This window comes from Cervus elaphus, chromosome 12 (assembly GCF_910594005.1).
Source record: "Cervus elaphus chromosome 12, mCerEla1.1, whole genome shotgun sequence".
Taxonomy (NCBI): Eukaryota; Metazoa; Chordata; class Mammalia; order Artiodactyla; family Cervidae; genus Cervus; species Cervus elaphus.
The window spans coordinates 40,290,974-40,304,549 of NC_057826.1; the positions used below are offsets into that span (position 1 = coordinate 40,290,974).

General features: G+C 36.4%; 1 protein-coding gene across 1 annotated transcript in view; it reads right to left on the bottom strand.

Annotated features, from left to right (window-relative positions):
• The window catches only part of SECISBP2L (SECIS binding protein 2 like), a 55,785-nt gene that overhangs the window by 11,710 nt on the left and 30,499 nt on the right, over nucleotides 1–13,576 (bottom strand). Inside the window, exons 12-17 of the mRNA XM_043919274.1 lie at nucleotides 11,961–12,130; nucleotides 11,080–11,212; nucleotides 9,301–9,463; nucleotides 7,221–7,441; nucleotides 6,113–6,267; nucleotides 1,785–2,004 (exon numbers count right to left, since the gene is read on the bottom strand). Of these exons, the coding sequence (XP_043775209.1) occupies nucleotides 1,785–2,004; nucleotides 6,113–6,267; nucleotides 7,221–7,441; nucleotides 9,301–9,463; nucleotides 11,080–11,212; nucleotides 11,961–12,130 (1,062 nt within the window). The remainder of the gene's footprint in view (nucleotides 1–1,784; nucleotides 2,005–6,112; nucleotides 6,268–7,220; nucleotides 7,442–9,300; nucleotides 9,464–11,079; nucleotides 11,213–11,960; nucleotides 12,131–13,576) is intronic.

The window sequence follows — 13,576 nt, forward strand, 5'->3', positions numbered from 1 at the left end:
TTGTTTTTCCTGGGGATGGCCTCGATCACTGCCCCCTGTACAGTGTCACGAACCTTCATTGATCGTTCTCCAGGCACTCAGTCTATCAGACCTAATCCCCTGAATCTGCCACTTCCACAGTATAATTGTAACTCCTCTTAGAATTCAACCATTAGTTTAGAGAACTTTAGTTTTGAATTAAACCTTATAGGACCTAGATGAGCCCTCTTCATTTTACTGAAGACAAATCTGAGGCTCAGAAATTAGCCAATTATGGTTAAATGGCCCAGGCAGAGTGTGGAAAAATCAAGGCTTCAATATTTGAACATTTTAAATCTGGTACTTTGTTCTTTCATGGGCCCAAATGTGCCCAGATCACTGTCATTTCCCTCAACCCACAGCTTTAGGAATTTACCATGCAGTTTATCTTTGAGACCTGGCACACTGCAGTACAGAGAACTGATCTCATTTACAAAGTTTGCCCTTTGACTTATTTTCAACTAGTATCATTTTAGTTGAAGAAATATGTCTGCCTCTAAGCCAGAATCACCTTTCCTTGGCCAAAAGAGTTTCTAAAAGGTGCACAATAACCTGTTAATTGCCTCTAGTCTGGGGCATCATCAAAGTGTTTCAAACGGTGAACAACTCAGTTTTTTACATGTTAAATTTTAGGTGGCAACAAACTATTTGGTAAACTCTCAGGTAAGATTGAAGAGAGAAAGAAGAAGTCATGTTGAAGGAGGTGGCTAAGCTATTTTAAAAAAAGAACTGAGGAAGTGGATCAGAAACGAGATCAAGAATGTGAGCTAGTATTCTAGTACAAAGTATTATAGAGACAAGGTAAGGCAACTAACTACTAAGATGTAGATTACAGTCAATATTTGTTACCTTAAATCTTATACATAAATGCTGTATTTAGTCTGTATTTCTTTTTGATTACCATCAGGTTTAACTCAGGACAAATCTCACACATCTAGGTTTGCTAAGTTTAGACTGAATAATATTCAGGACTTTTGTTTACTTATTAGATACAAAATTTTAATAGTCAAGGATGAAGTATCAGGATCTTTGCTAATGTTTTGCTTCTGAAACAAACCCTCTGACCACTCATTCTTGGCTTCCTGTAAGAATTCTTCTTCAGATTTTCACCTACAGAATTTTGTCTTTCATCCATTGCTGTTCACCTGTCTCACATGCCCTAACCTTAATAGTTTTAATTTTTACCTTTATAAACAGATGAGGGCTTAATCACTTCCCAGCCCCAATGTCACATTCTCAAATTATCTGGATAATAGCTTTCTCTACACTGTATTGCAAACTGCAGAAGAATAAACATGATGTTAGGCTTAATCTCTCCTCTATACCCAGAGGGTGTGGCACAAAGTAGATGTTCAATAAGTATTTTTATATGAATGACAGTGAATTAAAAAACAGTATAAAGTATTAGAATGAAACTTCCTACAATTTACTTAGTTATAGGTCAGAAGAATGGTACATTTGGTTTTTTTAAATCCCTTTGGGATTTTTTTCTTTTTAAGATTTTGGAAATGTAACTAATTTCAGGGTCTAACAGAAGCTCTCAGCCCCAAATATTTTCTTAACTTTCAACGGAGGTGTTTAATGCAATTTTTAAAACAAATATGTGAGCAAAATTTGCATAATCAAGAAAATTAAAACAAAAGGTAGTCATGGAAAGTCATTTTTAAAATGACTTAAAAAATAAATAAAATAAATAAAATAAAATGACTTTAATCATTAAATTATTTCAAAATTTCAGTCATTTAAGATGGTATATAACAACTTACCATATTCCTTTTCATTTACTTCAGAGATGGGTTCGGAAATAACACTGCAGAAAGAAATGGCACTTGCTGCAGAGGGATTCCGAGAATGCCCCATGTGGTGTGGCACCTTCTTCACGTTCTTTAAGGCTTCCTCAGCTTGCTCCTGTTCCATTGCGGCAACCATATCTTTATATGCTTTCCTGGCTTCCTCAGTGAGTTCTACTAACTTATTAAACAGGCTCTAAAAAAAAAAGAGAGATTGCCTAATCCATTTTGTGTTATACTCTTTATTACCATCATTAGCAATAAATATCTCTACTGTTTCAGGGCTGGATACACTTTCCATCAGCACAAAATCCAAAGGTATGCAAACCACAGAACTCTATAAAATACTGTAACTTATTTTCTTTTTTCTCTGTAACTTATTGATTCTCACAAGTCTGAAGCAAATTCTTGATTCAGTACTAGCCAATAAATTATGCACTATATTAAAGTTCTTGCAGAGTTTATTAACTCAGCAGAGTTTACTAATTCAACAACTGCACCCTATAGCATCTAGCACTACAGTGGGTAGACAGACTACTGGAACGGCCACTCTGCTCTCAAGGAACCTTCTATATGGCTGAAAGGAGAGGACAGGAGACAATAACACACAACACCTTAAATACCCAGAGATGTACAAAGTGTTTAGCTTTTGGAGGAAACATCTAGCTGCTAGGTATCAGTGAAGAGTTCATAAAGCAATGTGACGCCTGATATATGCCTTGAAAATCTGGCACAGCATTCAGGGGTGGAGACAGTGCATTTTTAGCCAAGTATGCAAAACCATAAACAAAGGCACAGACTTTAATAAAGTTCAAGGCTTGTTTGGGGAGCAGTGAAGAATCTCATATGGGTTCGAATATAAGAGAATGGGTGTATGCAGGGTGATGTTCAAGAATGTAGAAGGAGATGGCAGTCTCCATAGGAATTAAAAGCTCCCTATGATGTTTCTTTGTTGAAAGAATGCTTTAAAAAAAAAAAAAAAACAGAAGTCAAGTGATTGGCTAGCTAGTGTTTGGCTAGCTGGGCCTTGAAAACAATGAAAGGCAAATTATAAAAATTGAATAAAGAACCTAGAAATACAATATAGAGTTAACTAGATGTTCTTCCATCAGCAAAACAGAATGAACATGAATAGAATTATCAATCCCAGTGAAATGGTAAGTAATGGAGCACACATGTGTTAGTAAAACAGCAAAATTCATATAGCATTACAATTGTACTTCAGTAACTAGGAGGTATAACAATATCTAAACCAAACTGAAGTTTCCACAGTCACAAAAAGATAATCAAAGAACAACTCAGTGGTTCTTGTGTGTGTGTGTGTGTGTATGTGTTAGTCACTTAGTCGTGTCTGACTCTTTGTGACCCCATGGACTATATCCCACCAGGCTCCTCTGTCCATGGGATTCTTCAGGCAAGAATACTGGAGTGGGTTGCCATGGCCTCTTCCAGGGGATCTTCCTGACTCAGTGATTGAACCCGGGTCTCCTGCATTGCAGGCAGATTCTTTACCATCTGAGCTATAGAAAAGTCCTTTTACTGGTTTTTACCTCACAATTTAACAACATTCTACTCCTCTTTAATGTCTTGATTTAGTATCATAATGCAAAATATATACCCACACATTAAGTAAAAAATTTCAGATGGTAGATACAATCTGGCTACCTGTAAGAATATGTTCAATTATGTACATAAAATTATGTTTTCAGAAAATGGGGGAAAAGTACAACACAACTATTTTTTTCTAAATAAAGCACTGTCATTTAAGTATAAACCATAACATGAAAGCATGGTTTAAAAAAAGTGCCATAATGTTATGGAAAAACACGTGTCTATAAATTAAACCTGAGAAGAAAAAACATAAGTAGCATGCTTTACCCAGCTGCAGCTTAAATGCTTTATAGCAGCAGGTACAGTAAACACTGTTGCTAATTGTTTTGATTTTTGAAGAGAGGTAGGTGACAGTAGTATCAAAAATATATTCAGGATTTACTTAATTTTAAAAGGGAAGGAGGATGGACTCCATTAAAAACATGTAACATGTCATAAATATTTCTTTGCAATATTCAACAAATCAAGCACTTAAGTGAAGCCAACAAAGAAAACAGGCATATGGGTACGCAATTTTGAGATTTACATTGGTTTTATAATACAATAAAACACAGAAACTTGGAAGTAAAATGATAGAAAAGAAAACACAATTGAAGCGAGAAGCTGTTAGGGAATAAAAGTCTCTAGTATCAGTGTAAAGAACGAAAGTTTAATTCAAAGGTTAGTCTTACTAGATGGTAAATTTAACTTAGATGGGCTGCCATATTTACTACAGTAGACACTCTTGACAGTGTATCAGCATTTCCTTGACCTCCATTCTTTGAAAGTGTTTGGTAAACAGTAACTCACCTACCTCACAATGGAAAAGGCAAGTAAAGCAATGGACAAATAAAACTGGCAAACATTTTATAATATAAAAGCATTCAAATAACTTAATACATCTAATTGAGTAAGAAGTCAATACAGCTAAAAACAAACATGTCTACTTTTCCTGATCTTGATCCTAGTCCACAAATTTGAACAGTGAACAAAAAAGGACTACATTTTTATTATGTGTCATTTGTTGTTGCGCTGAAGTAGCTAAAGATTCCCACTACACTAACAGGAACCAGCTTGTTCACACAGCGACCTAGAGCTTTTCTTCCAAGGGCAAACACAAATGGAATTTCTTGTTCCCGTGCCATGGCTATAACATTATAGTCACTAGGTTGTGTCTGACTGTTTTGCGACCTTGGGGACTGTAGTCTGCTGGGCTTCTCTGTCCACGGGATTTCCCAGGCAAGAATACTGGAGGGGGTTGCCATTTCCTTCTCCAGGGAATGCTCGTGACCCAGGGATTGAACCTGCGCCTCTAGCATTGCAGACTGATTCTTTACCACTGAGCCTATGTGTCTTTACCATAGAGCTATTTATCATCCAAATCCTCAGATATAGTTTAACACAGCAGGGAGATACACATCTACTACACAATTTATTAAACGTTTATCACCTGTTCGTTCCCGAGTAATATGAAAGGTTGTCAGACACAAAGACAAGGGGCCTGCCCTCAAGAAATTCAGTTACACGAAGAAACACACGAACTACAGCAAGGCAGCGCTGACTCTATAACTGAGAAAAGCACGGGCTTCTGTGGCAAGCACAAATGTTAATTACATGACTCTTCAGAGTAGGTGGGTACACAGAAAATTTAATGGGAAGTGGGAGAGAAACTGAATAAATAGGGGGATGGGACTATACAAATATGGGAACTGGAAAGGAAAGACAGACACTTAAATATACACAAACAGTAAGGCTGAGAAGAGGGAAAACTGTTCATCAGCGGTGTCACAAAATACTTTAGCTTCAACTTCATATAAAAGTCTTATTTTATGCACCAGATTGTATACTATTTATTTATTTATTTTAGTCCTACCACTTTATTGCTGCCAACCCATCTCCCTCCACCCTCGTGCACACATGCTCAGTCATGTGACCCCATGGACTGCAGCCCGCCAGGCTCCTCTGTCCATGGACTTTTCCAGGCAAGAATACTGGAGTGGGTTGCCATTTCCTTCTCCAAGATTGTATACAATTTAAAACAAGTATAACTGAAAACACGTCAATGTAAAAAATCACAATAAAGTCAAATGATACACTAAAAAGAACCCCACATATTAAAACAAAACAAAACAAAAACCAATTTTATGTTATCAGTTAATAAGCATTAGTCTAAATAAGTAACATTTACTTTATCATTTAGCAGCTCCAATGGGCAAAGTTTGTGTTAGCAGACTATGAGAGGAAAACAACTATCATAGGTGAAGAACTGTTCTCTCAACAGGTTTAGGAATTTGGTTTTCTAAAGGAAAATCCTCTCCAAATTAAAGGGTTCTTTTCTCACTTGACTCCTAATAGCATACAATAAACCCAACATATAAACTGAAGAAAATTATTTTACATTACACAATACCAGATATCTTTACCCAGCAATTATATATATTATCAAGTACTACATATCTGAACCCAGAAAAAAAAAAAAAACCCACTGAGGCAGAAATATGAGCTAAAATCTTTTCAAAATGCTATAGGATTAACTTACACAAATGTTTTCAACACTAAAAAAGGAAATGTAATACTCAAGAATTTTCCACTCATTCCTGGAGAGCCACCATATCACTTCTGCAAATTCTCAAACACAACACTGGCATGTGTCCAAGGAAAACGTACTGTGGGGGTGGTGGCCGAGGGCACCAAGGGGCTGTGTCTAGTCTTACCTCAGCGCCGAAGTAGTTGAAGATTCCCACTACACTAACAGGAACCAGCTTGTTCACACAGCGACCTAGAGCTTTTCTTCCAAGGGCAAACACAAATGGAATTTCTTGTTCCCGTGCCATGGCTATAACATTATAGAGAGCCTCATCCAGGCCACCTGAGACATATAGGTTTTATTTTAGTTATTTCCTAAATGAAGCTATTTCAGCACCCTAGAGCTAAAGCAAAAGACACAGCAGCAAAGGATTCTATGAATGCTTGGGGTCACTTAGGCTGTTCTCCACATTTTCGTATCTATGGATAGAGGTACGTACTTTCTTTCTCCCCAATTAAATACCATATTTCTGTAATGCCAGTATTTTTGTTTCCCCACAGGGATTAGCACAACAGGAATCAAATTTCAATATAATCAATACTTTCCATTTTTTTAATTAATTATAATTGTTAATAGTAGCTGATGCCTTTTATCCGATCTCTCAGCTCATGTAAGCCCCCCATCACAAGCAGGAAGACCGATTATAAATGACTGTTTTTACTAGTATGTCTCCCCTGTGCAGAATATGCCTGTTACTGCTATTGAAGCATCTGTCTACTCCAATCATCAAAAAGGACAAAAAAGGGTGCATGACATGGTACAAAGTACTTGTGTGCTGGCTCACCCAAAGGCCTCTGTTACTGCTGATTTCTGAGACAAATCTCCACCATAAACAGAAGCAGACACTTTTATCTTTTTCCTAATTCTTTTTAAGAGAAAAGAGCTATCAAGGGTAATGTGAAAATTTTTAAAGTAGTAAACTTGTAAGAGTGCATTTCTTTACCTCTGTAAATAAATTCTACTGAAAAAATTTTTACAACAAAGGGGACACTTGGTTGGCTCAACCTAAATCCTTCACCAGGGTTCATAAATGGGGATTTTCTTTACAATCTGATCTCAATTTTATTAAAATGAAATAAGTGAAATATTTCATTTTCTTTACTCATATTCAATATTATGTTTTATACCTAAACTCTCCTAAAGAAGACAAATGGCTTCCACTTTTAAAAGTCACCACATATTCCACAATTATACCACATAAATATCAAGACACTTCAAAAGTAAAATGCTCATACCTTTGGATTGGATCTTTTCACAATTTGGAGAAATTATCACACACTTGATCTTGTTTAACTTCATATGTTTCGTAACTTCTCTAAGACCCATAACCAGCCGTCTCCTTGCTTTTGCTCTCACAGGGTCCTTTTGATAGATGCGTTCCTGGAAGCTGACAAGCTCTTGAAGAAGAAGAGTCACACATTCATCAATCTCTTTACAAAGAACCTGATTACAATACCTGTAAAGGAAACCAAAAATAGGTAATTATAAAATTATGTAGGAAAAAAATACATCCAGGAACAGGTTTTCATTAAAAAACAAACAAACAAAACACCAAGTCTTTAAAATCTCCTAAATACTTCAGTCAGTGAGAAAAATAACGGAGTTCTTGTGAATTAGAACAGATTGGCTTTTACGTAAAGGACAGACCTCAGGGAAATACTATCTAAACACCTAATTACTAAATTCCTAAGGGTATGAATCAAATATTAGCCTTCTATTAGATAAAAACAGGCATTTTTTGGTAAAGAGATAATGCATAAAGTTATTTTATTCCAATGAATACTAAGGATGCCTCTAATAGGAAACAGATTGATTTCATAAAAGCTAACCAAATGCCTAATACCAACAGTTCATCATCCACGCTTGGATATATCACAGTCTCCAGGCACTGGCTTCTTGAACCATAAAAATAGGGATGACAGCCTCAATGGTCCCTCTAACTCTGAAAATATATGACTAGAGAAGATGAATTCAGTAATTAAATTGAAGTCAAAACCAAAGAGATCTTCGAGGTAAAAGTCACATGCCCTTATAATAGGCAAAACAACTGAATGGGGCTCTCTGTGAGAGAGCCACAGCCCAGAAAACAGGAAGTGAAGTGCGAAGCCATCGCAGTCCTTAATTTCAAGGGTAAGGAAGTCATTCAAGTTAAAGTAAGTTCAGTTCAGTTCAGTCGCTTAGTCGTGTCCGACCCTTTGCGACCCCATGAAAGTAAACTACTTATATATTCTACTTTGCTAGTTCTCATCCATAATCTCTATCATAAGCAGGTATTTAACAAGGAGAACTGGGATAATTTCTAATCTAAGAATGCTGGGCCAGCAAATTGCCACTTGTAAACAACATTATATGGTGGGAAAATCCAGGCTTGCCTTTCTCTAGTGAAAAAAATAATGTTGGAGGTCTTTCTAATGTTTATGTGAAAAATGCTTATATACTTATGAGTATGACATTACTTCAGAACGGAGGATACAACCGGACAGATTGTACACAAGATTAATAAAGTACACAAAATTAAGGAATGCAATTAAAGAATAAAATGCCAAAAAAGCAACTTTCTTTATTCTGCTTTTCTTCCAAACTGTTTATTTCATACATGAGCAAAATTTTATTCTCCAAGTATTTACTTGCCCTACATCTGTTATTTGACACTTAACTAATTAACTTTTCAAATCTAGGTGGTAAGTATTTGCTCAAAACAGTAATATAAAAAAAAGGAACAGAACAAACCAATGTGGTTTGAATTCACACCCATTTTATTCTTACCCTGGGATTCTTTCATAAGCAAGAAAGAATAAAGGTAAAATTAATTCATCTACACAAATGTTCATATTCCCAAATCCTTCAGAGCAATGACCATCAGTTCAAGATTATTCACAGATGGGCATTTTAAAACTTAGAAATATACACTTAAAAACAAATAGCTTTAGGTAATAGGCTGACTTCATATAGTAGGGTCTTAGAATTGTCATTGATTAGAGAGTTTTTTTGAAGGACATTATGAACCAAAAAGCAAAAGTACTGGAGAGGGAAGATGTCATAGTATGGCATTTTATAGATAAGCTCTAAGAGGCCAAATTTCCTAGGGATGAACACTAGTTGCTATAAAAAGAGTATTTATTGTCAAATCACTTTTACATGAACACAGATAAAATGTTTTCCATATAATAAAACCAGCTGTTAAACTAAATCTGAAAGAACTTAAAGATCTCTGGTATTGTTGGCTCAACCCACCAAGAAACAATAACAATATTAAATTCAGAACTACAATCAAGATATTTAAACTATTCAACCTCAATAAAGACTAAAACTTACTCTCTAAATCTTTTGCTGTGGATTTTGGTTATTGTTGAAGATGCCATTGGACTGCCTATCCCAGAACTAGCTGGAGAGCCTTGGGACACAGGTGTCATACAGTATGGAGAGTTTTGACTTGCTGGAGACAGGGACGTATCACTGGGCATGCTCAGTCCAGTATCTGTGGAGAAGTGGGGTGAGGAGAAAGAATTTAGAAATTTCAAATGCTGAAAAGTCCTACACCAATCAAAACAACTTAGAATGGCAGTATCTTTTGTATCACTTTCAAATTCTCCAGAAGCTACCAAGTTGGGCATTGTTCCTATCACAAACATTTCTCATATACTACAAGTATCAAATCTTCCTATTAGGTCTTAAAATATACTCTGAAAAAAATCAAGCACAGCCTATACGTCTTCACAGAAAAGATGAGAGACGGCAAAGCAACCTAAAACACGTACCCTTAGAGGATCTAAACTGAAGAACAAAGAGACATATCTGCTTCTGCACCTCTTTCCGGATCATATTACCTGTCTCCTACATTTCTATTTTTCCACCTCTTTCTTAGAAATAATTTTTTAAAACTGCCTTAAAATTCCCATTGCTGCTAGCAATGATGGTTCCACCTCTCTCATTCCCTCCACACCACTTCTGATTCTCCAAGCACCACCTAAGTTTCTCTTTCATCTGGTCTCTGCTCCTGTGCTCAGGTAGCCACATTTGTCATCTTTTGACTCAATTGCTTCCTTTAGTTACTGCTTCCTTCTCAAACACATGAACTCAGGAAATGAGTTAGTATTTGTCCAGTCCATTAATTTGCAAAATTACATATATACCTTATCTCTCTGCTAGATTGTAAATTTACTGTAACAGGGACAGCCCACTACATAGCTTTATTACATTTCCTGAGCTTCCAGCCCCCACTCCAGTTATTAGAGTACACACAGCAAGTATTCAAAAACACTTGTTGAATGAATGGATAAATAGATAACACCCAAATACAAAGGGAAAGATGTTTAATTGAGAGTAACGGGGAACCCTAACCAAATATATTGGAACAATTCTTAGAAGTAAATTTATTTTTCTAAACCCAATGGAACATTGCTACTATATCTACATGTAAATCGGATTTAAATAGTTTGCTGAAATTTGAAGAACAAATAGCAGTAGAAAAAGGGACCTAGTCAGGTGTCTCCCAAAATCTTTCTTTCACAGTAGTAGAAATTTTTGAAGGTATCTGCTGTTGGCCTGAGGTCTGATTTGGAATCATGTGCTGGCTACCCGCTGTATGGGACTGAATCCTATCAACCCACTGGACTCCGCACGGCAATGAGCTTTACAATTCTCTACTCATTGTGGCATGTGTGTTAATTCCACAAAATTAACTGAAAAATATCTGTATACAAGTGGACCTGTGCAGTTCAAACCTGCATTGTTCAAGGGTCAACTGTAGTCCTGCAAAGAAAAAGACAGCCAACTGTGTTCTGGATATAAAAGAAGACAAAATAAAAGGAACTGTGACAGTTACAGAGGAGACATTAGTGAGATCATAATTATGAGAGTTCACAATAAATTCAGGATTTAAGCTTCAAAACTGCCACAGACCTACTATTAACACCTGCCCCTCCTGTAAGTATCTCCTTACAGAAGCATCTTCTAAATAAATGCTCAAACATAAAAAAAACTTAGATAAAACATGGAGCATATTTAGGAGAGTAACTAGTGATGTGCTGTTACCTACCAATTAAAAAACTCTGGATCACTTTATGAAAAGAAAGGGAAAAGGAGTGATCTTACCTTCCTGGGAAACAATCTCTTGCGGCAAATCATCCATAAAATCTAAGTGCATTTCTATTGGTTCCTCAGATCCCAAAAGGCTGTGGTCCACAGTTAAACGACCCTTCTTTTCCTCTCTTTCTTTCAAAATAACCTAAAAGTCATTACCAGTCTTATATTACTCTTTAAGTATGTACTGAATAATTAAAATGTTCACTATTATACACTTAAAAAATGGACATGAGGATTTTGTCTGGCTATGTGGAAACTGGCAAAAAGGTAAATGTAATTTTAGGCAGTGAAGCTGAAGGAAGTACTATATCCAAAATAAAGGAAGACAATATAATACTACAGCTATTAAACCAGATCTGCTTCATTCTTTAAATCCTAGTTGACAAACTAGGGCTTCCCCCAAAATGGGTAAAATAAAGCTTGGAAATCAGACCACAGAGTTACATTAGATTTATTTGGTTATGTATTATCTCATCCTGCTCCTCCTAATAATAAAACTGAGTTAAAGAGAGCAGATATTATCCCCAACTTAAAGACAAAGAAGATGAAGGTAAGAAAGGTTTGCTAAAACGTAACACTAAGTACCAAGTTGGTACTAGAACCTCAGGCTTCTGATTCCTAGGGTCCAAAGTTTTTGGATACCTAAATGTTTAATTTTTTTCTCTTTAACCTTACAGACAGAACTCATTCTACAGGGCCTTGGTCAACACAGGAAAATAGTCATGATGCTGAGATTCTAACCTCAAATTAACTAACTAGTCATCATGAAGATGCGTGCTTAACATACTTTCCACAATAATTTGTTGGCTAAAATGCCACAACTACATTTGCAAAACAGATTTAAACCCTTATTTATCCTATAAAATAAACATCCCCCAGTTTTGATTTACCTTTTTAAGTGCTGTGGGCCGTTTTAGTTTCGCAATTTCCTTTTCTTTTCCTTTTTTTGCTTTAGAGGAAGTAATGTCCAAAGAATTAAAGGATGTCAAACAGGGCTGACTTTTGGTTAAAGGTTTTCTGTTAGTAGAGTCTTTAGTGTGAAACGAAGCTGCAGTGACCACTAAAAGCAAACAAGAACATAGTTTTACTCTTATGGCCAACTCCACATACTTTCAAAATTTCTAATGATAAATGTCTAAGAACAAGAACATCCTTTTCTTGTGGAAAACTGACATCATAATAGCAGAAGCAGTATATGGCCGTGCAGTGTCCCTCAGATACAGCTCCAAAGAACCATTCTACCTCTGAAATTTCAAAACTCTGTACCTCTTCTTATTGCTAATGAATCTAAGAATGACCCTTATATAAGGTAAGTACTCTGTCACTCCTCATTTCAGCCTGTCGGTAAAGAATGATGATTCTCCCTCTCAGCTGTATTCTTCAGTACTATTCAAGCAATTCGTTTATGCCTGATTGATCGTTACCCTCATTCTCCAGTGCATACCGCCCATCCTTCAGTAAACCTTGCCTCTATTAATCATCTCAATCCTCTCACTCTAGCAGAAAAGCTTTCCTGTCACTTCCCTTAGCAGATGCTTTCCAATATCAGCTTTTAAGCCACCTGACAGGAGGCAGCAGGCATCCTTACTCCCACCCTAGGCTCACCAACCACCTCTGCTAGCAATCCCATCTCAGGATTAAATTCCTCAAGGGTTTTGCTCTATCCCTTTCCCCTTTAATCTTTCAAGTTCTTCCCTAACTCCCCAAAAGAAGTTAAAATCTTCTCTACATGAAAGGATGAAAAACAGCAGGCAAACCAACAAAACCTCTCCCCTGACTGGCTTCTAAGGCACCACCACTCCCTCTCTCTTTCTGTAACTTCCAATAGTCAGCTTTCCCATCACTTTTCAAATCATTATAATCTGGCCCCTGCCTTACCCACTTTCTTGAAACTGCTACTGCCAAGATCACATATAATTTTACAACCGCCAAATCTAATTCTGAATCTTTGCTCTACTCTAGTTTTTTCCTTCCTCTTTTTGAAAAGTCTATCCTCATCTTCCGTTACATTCCATTCTATTTTTCTTACTTTTTCTCAAACCTGTTTTTCTGGTTCTTTTTCCTTCCATGTTTTAAGTCTGAGTGTTCTACATCTTTTATCCTAATTTTTCTTTCCCCTGACAATCTTATATATTTCCAATTACAACAATCATCCCTATTTGAAATTTACTGACTTCTAACCTGAACTTCATACCTAACTAAATAGGAACCACCAAGATCTCCCTAACTTACATTTCAAATACAACAGGGCCAGAGTCTGCTCTTCCCAAGAAAATTCTTCTTCCATGATTCTTGTCTATTTGGAATCATCATATCCCTTACCACCAACACAATGCTCTAAGTCAGAGAGTCTGGAGTCATCTTTGACTTGTTTCCACATTCCATCAATTAAAAAATCCTATTAACTTTCTCAAAATCCTTTTACATCTTTGCCATAGTCCCATCCTTCTTTTGGACTTCCCAAGAAAGCTGATTTCTTTGTAATCAACCCTTACCAATTTAAACA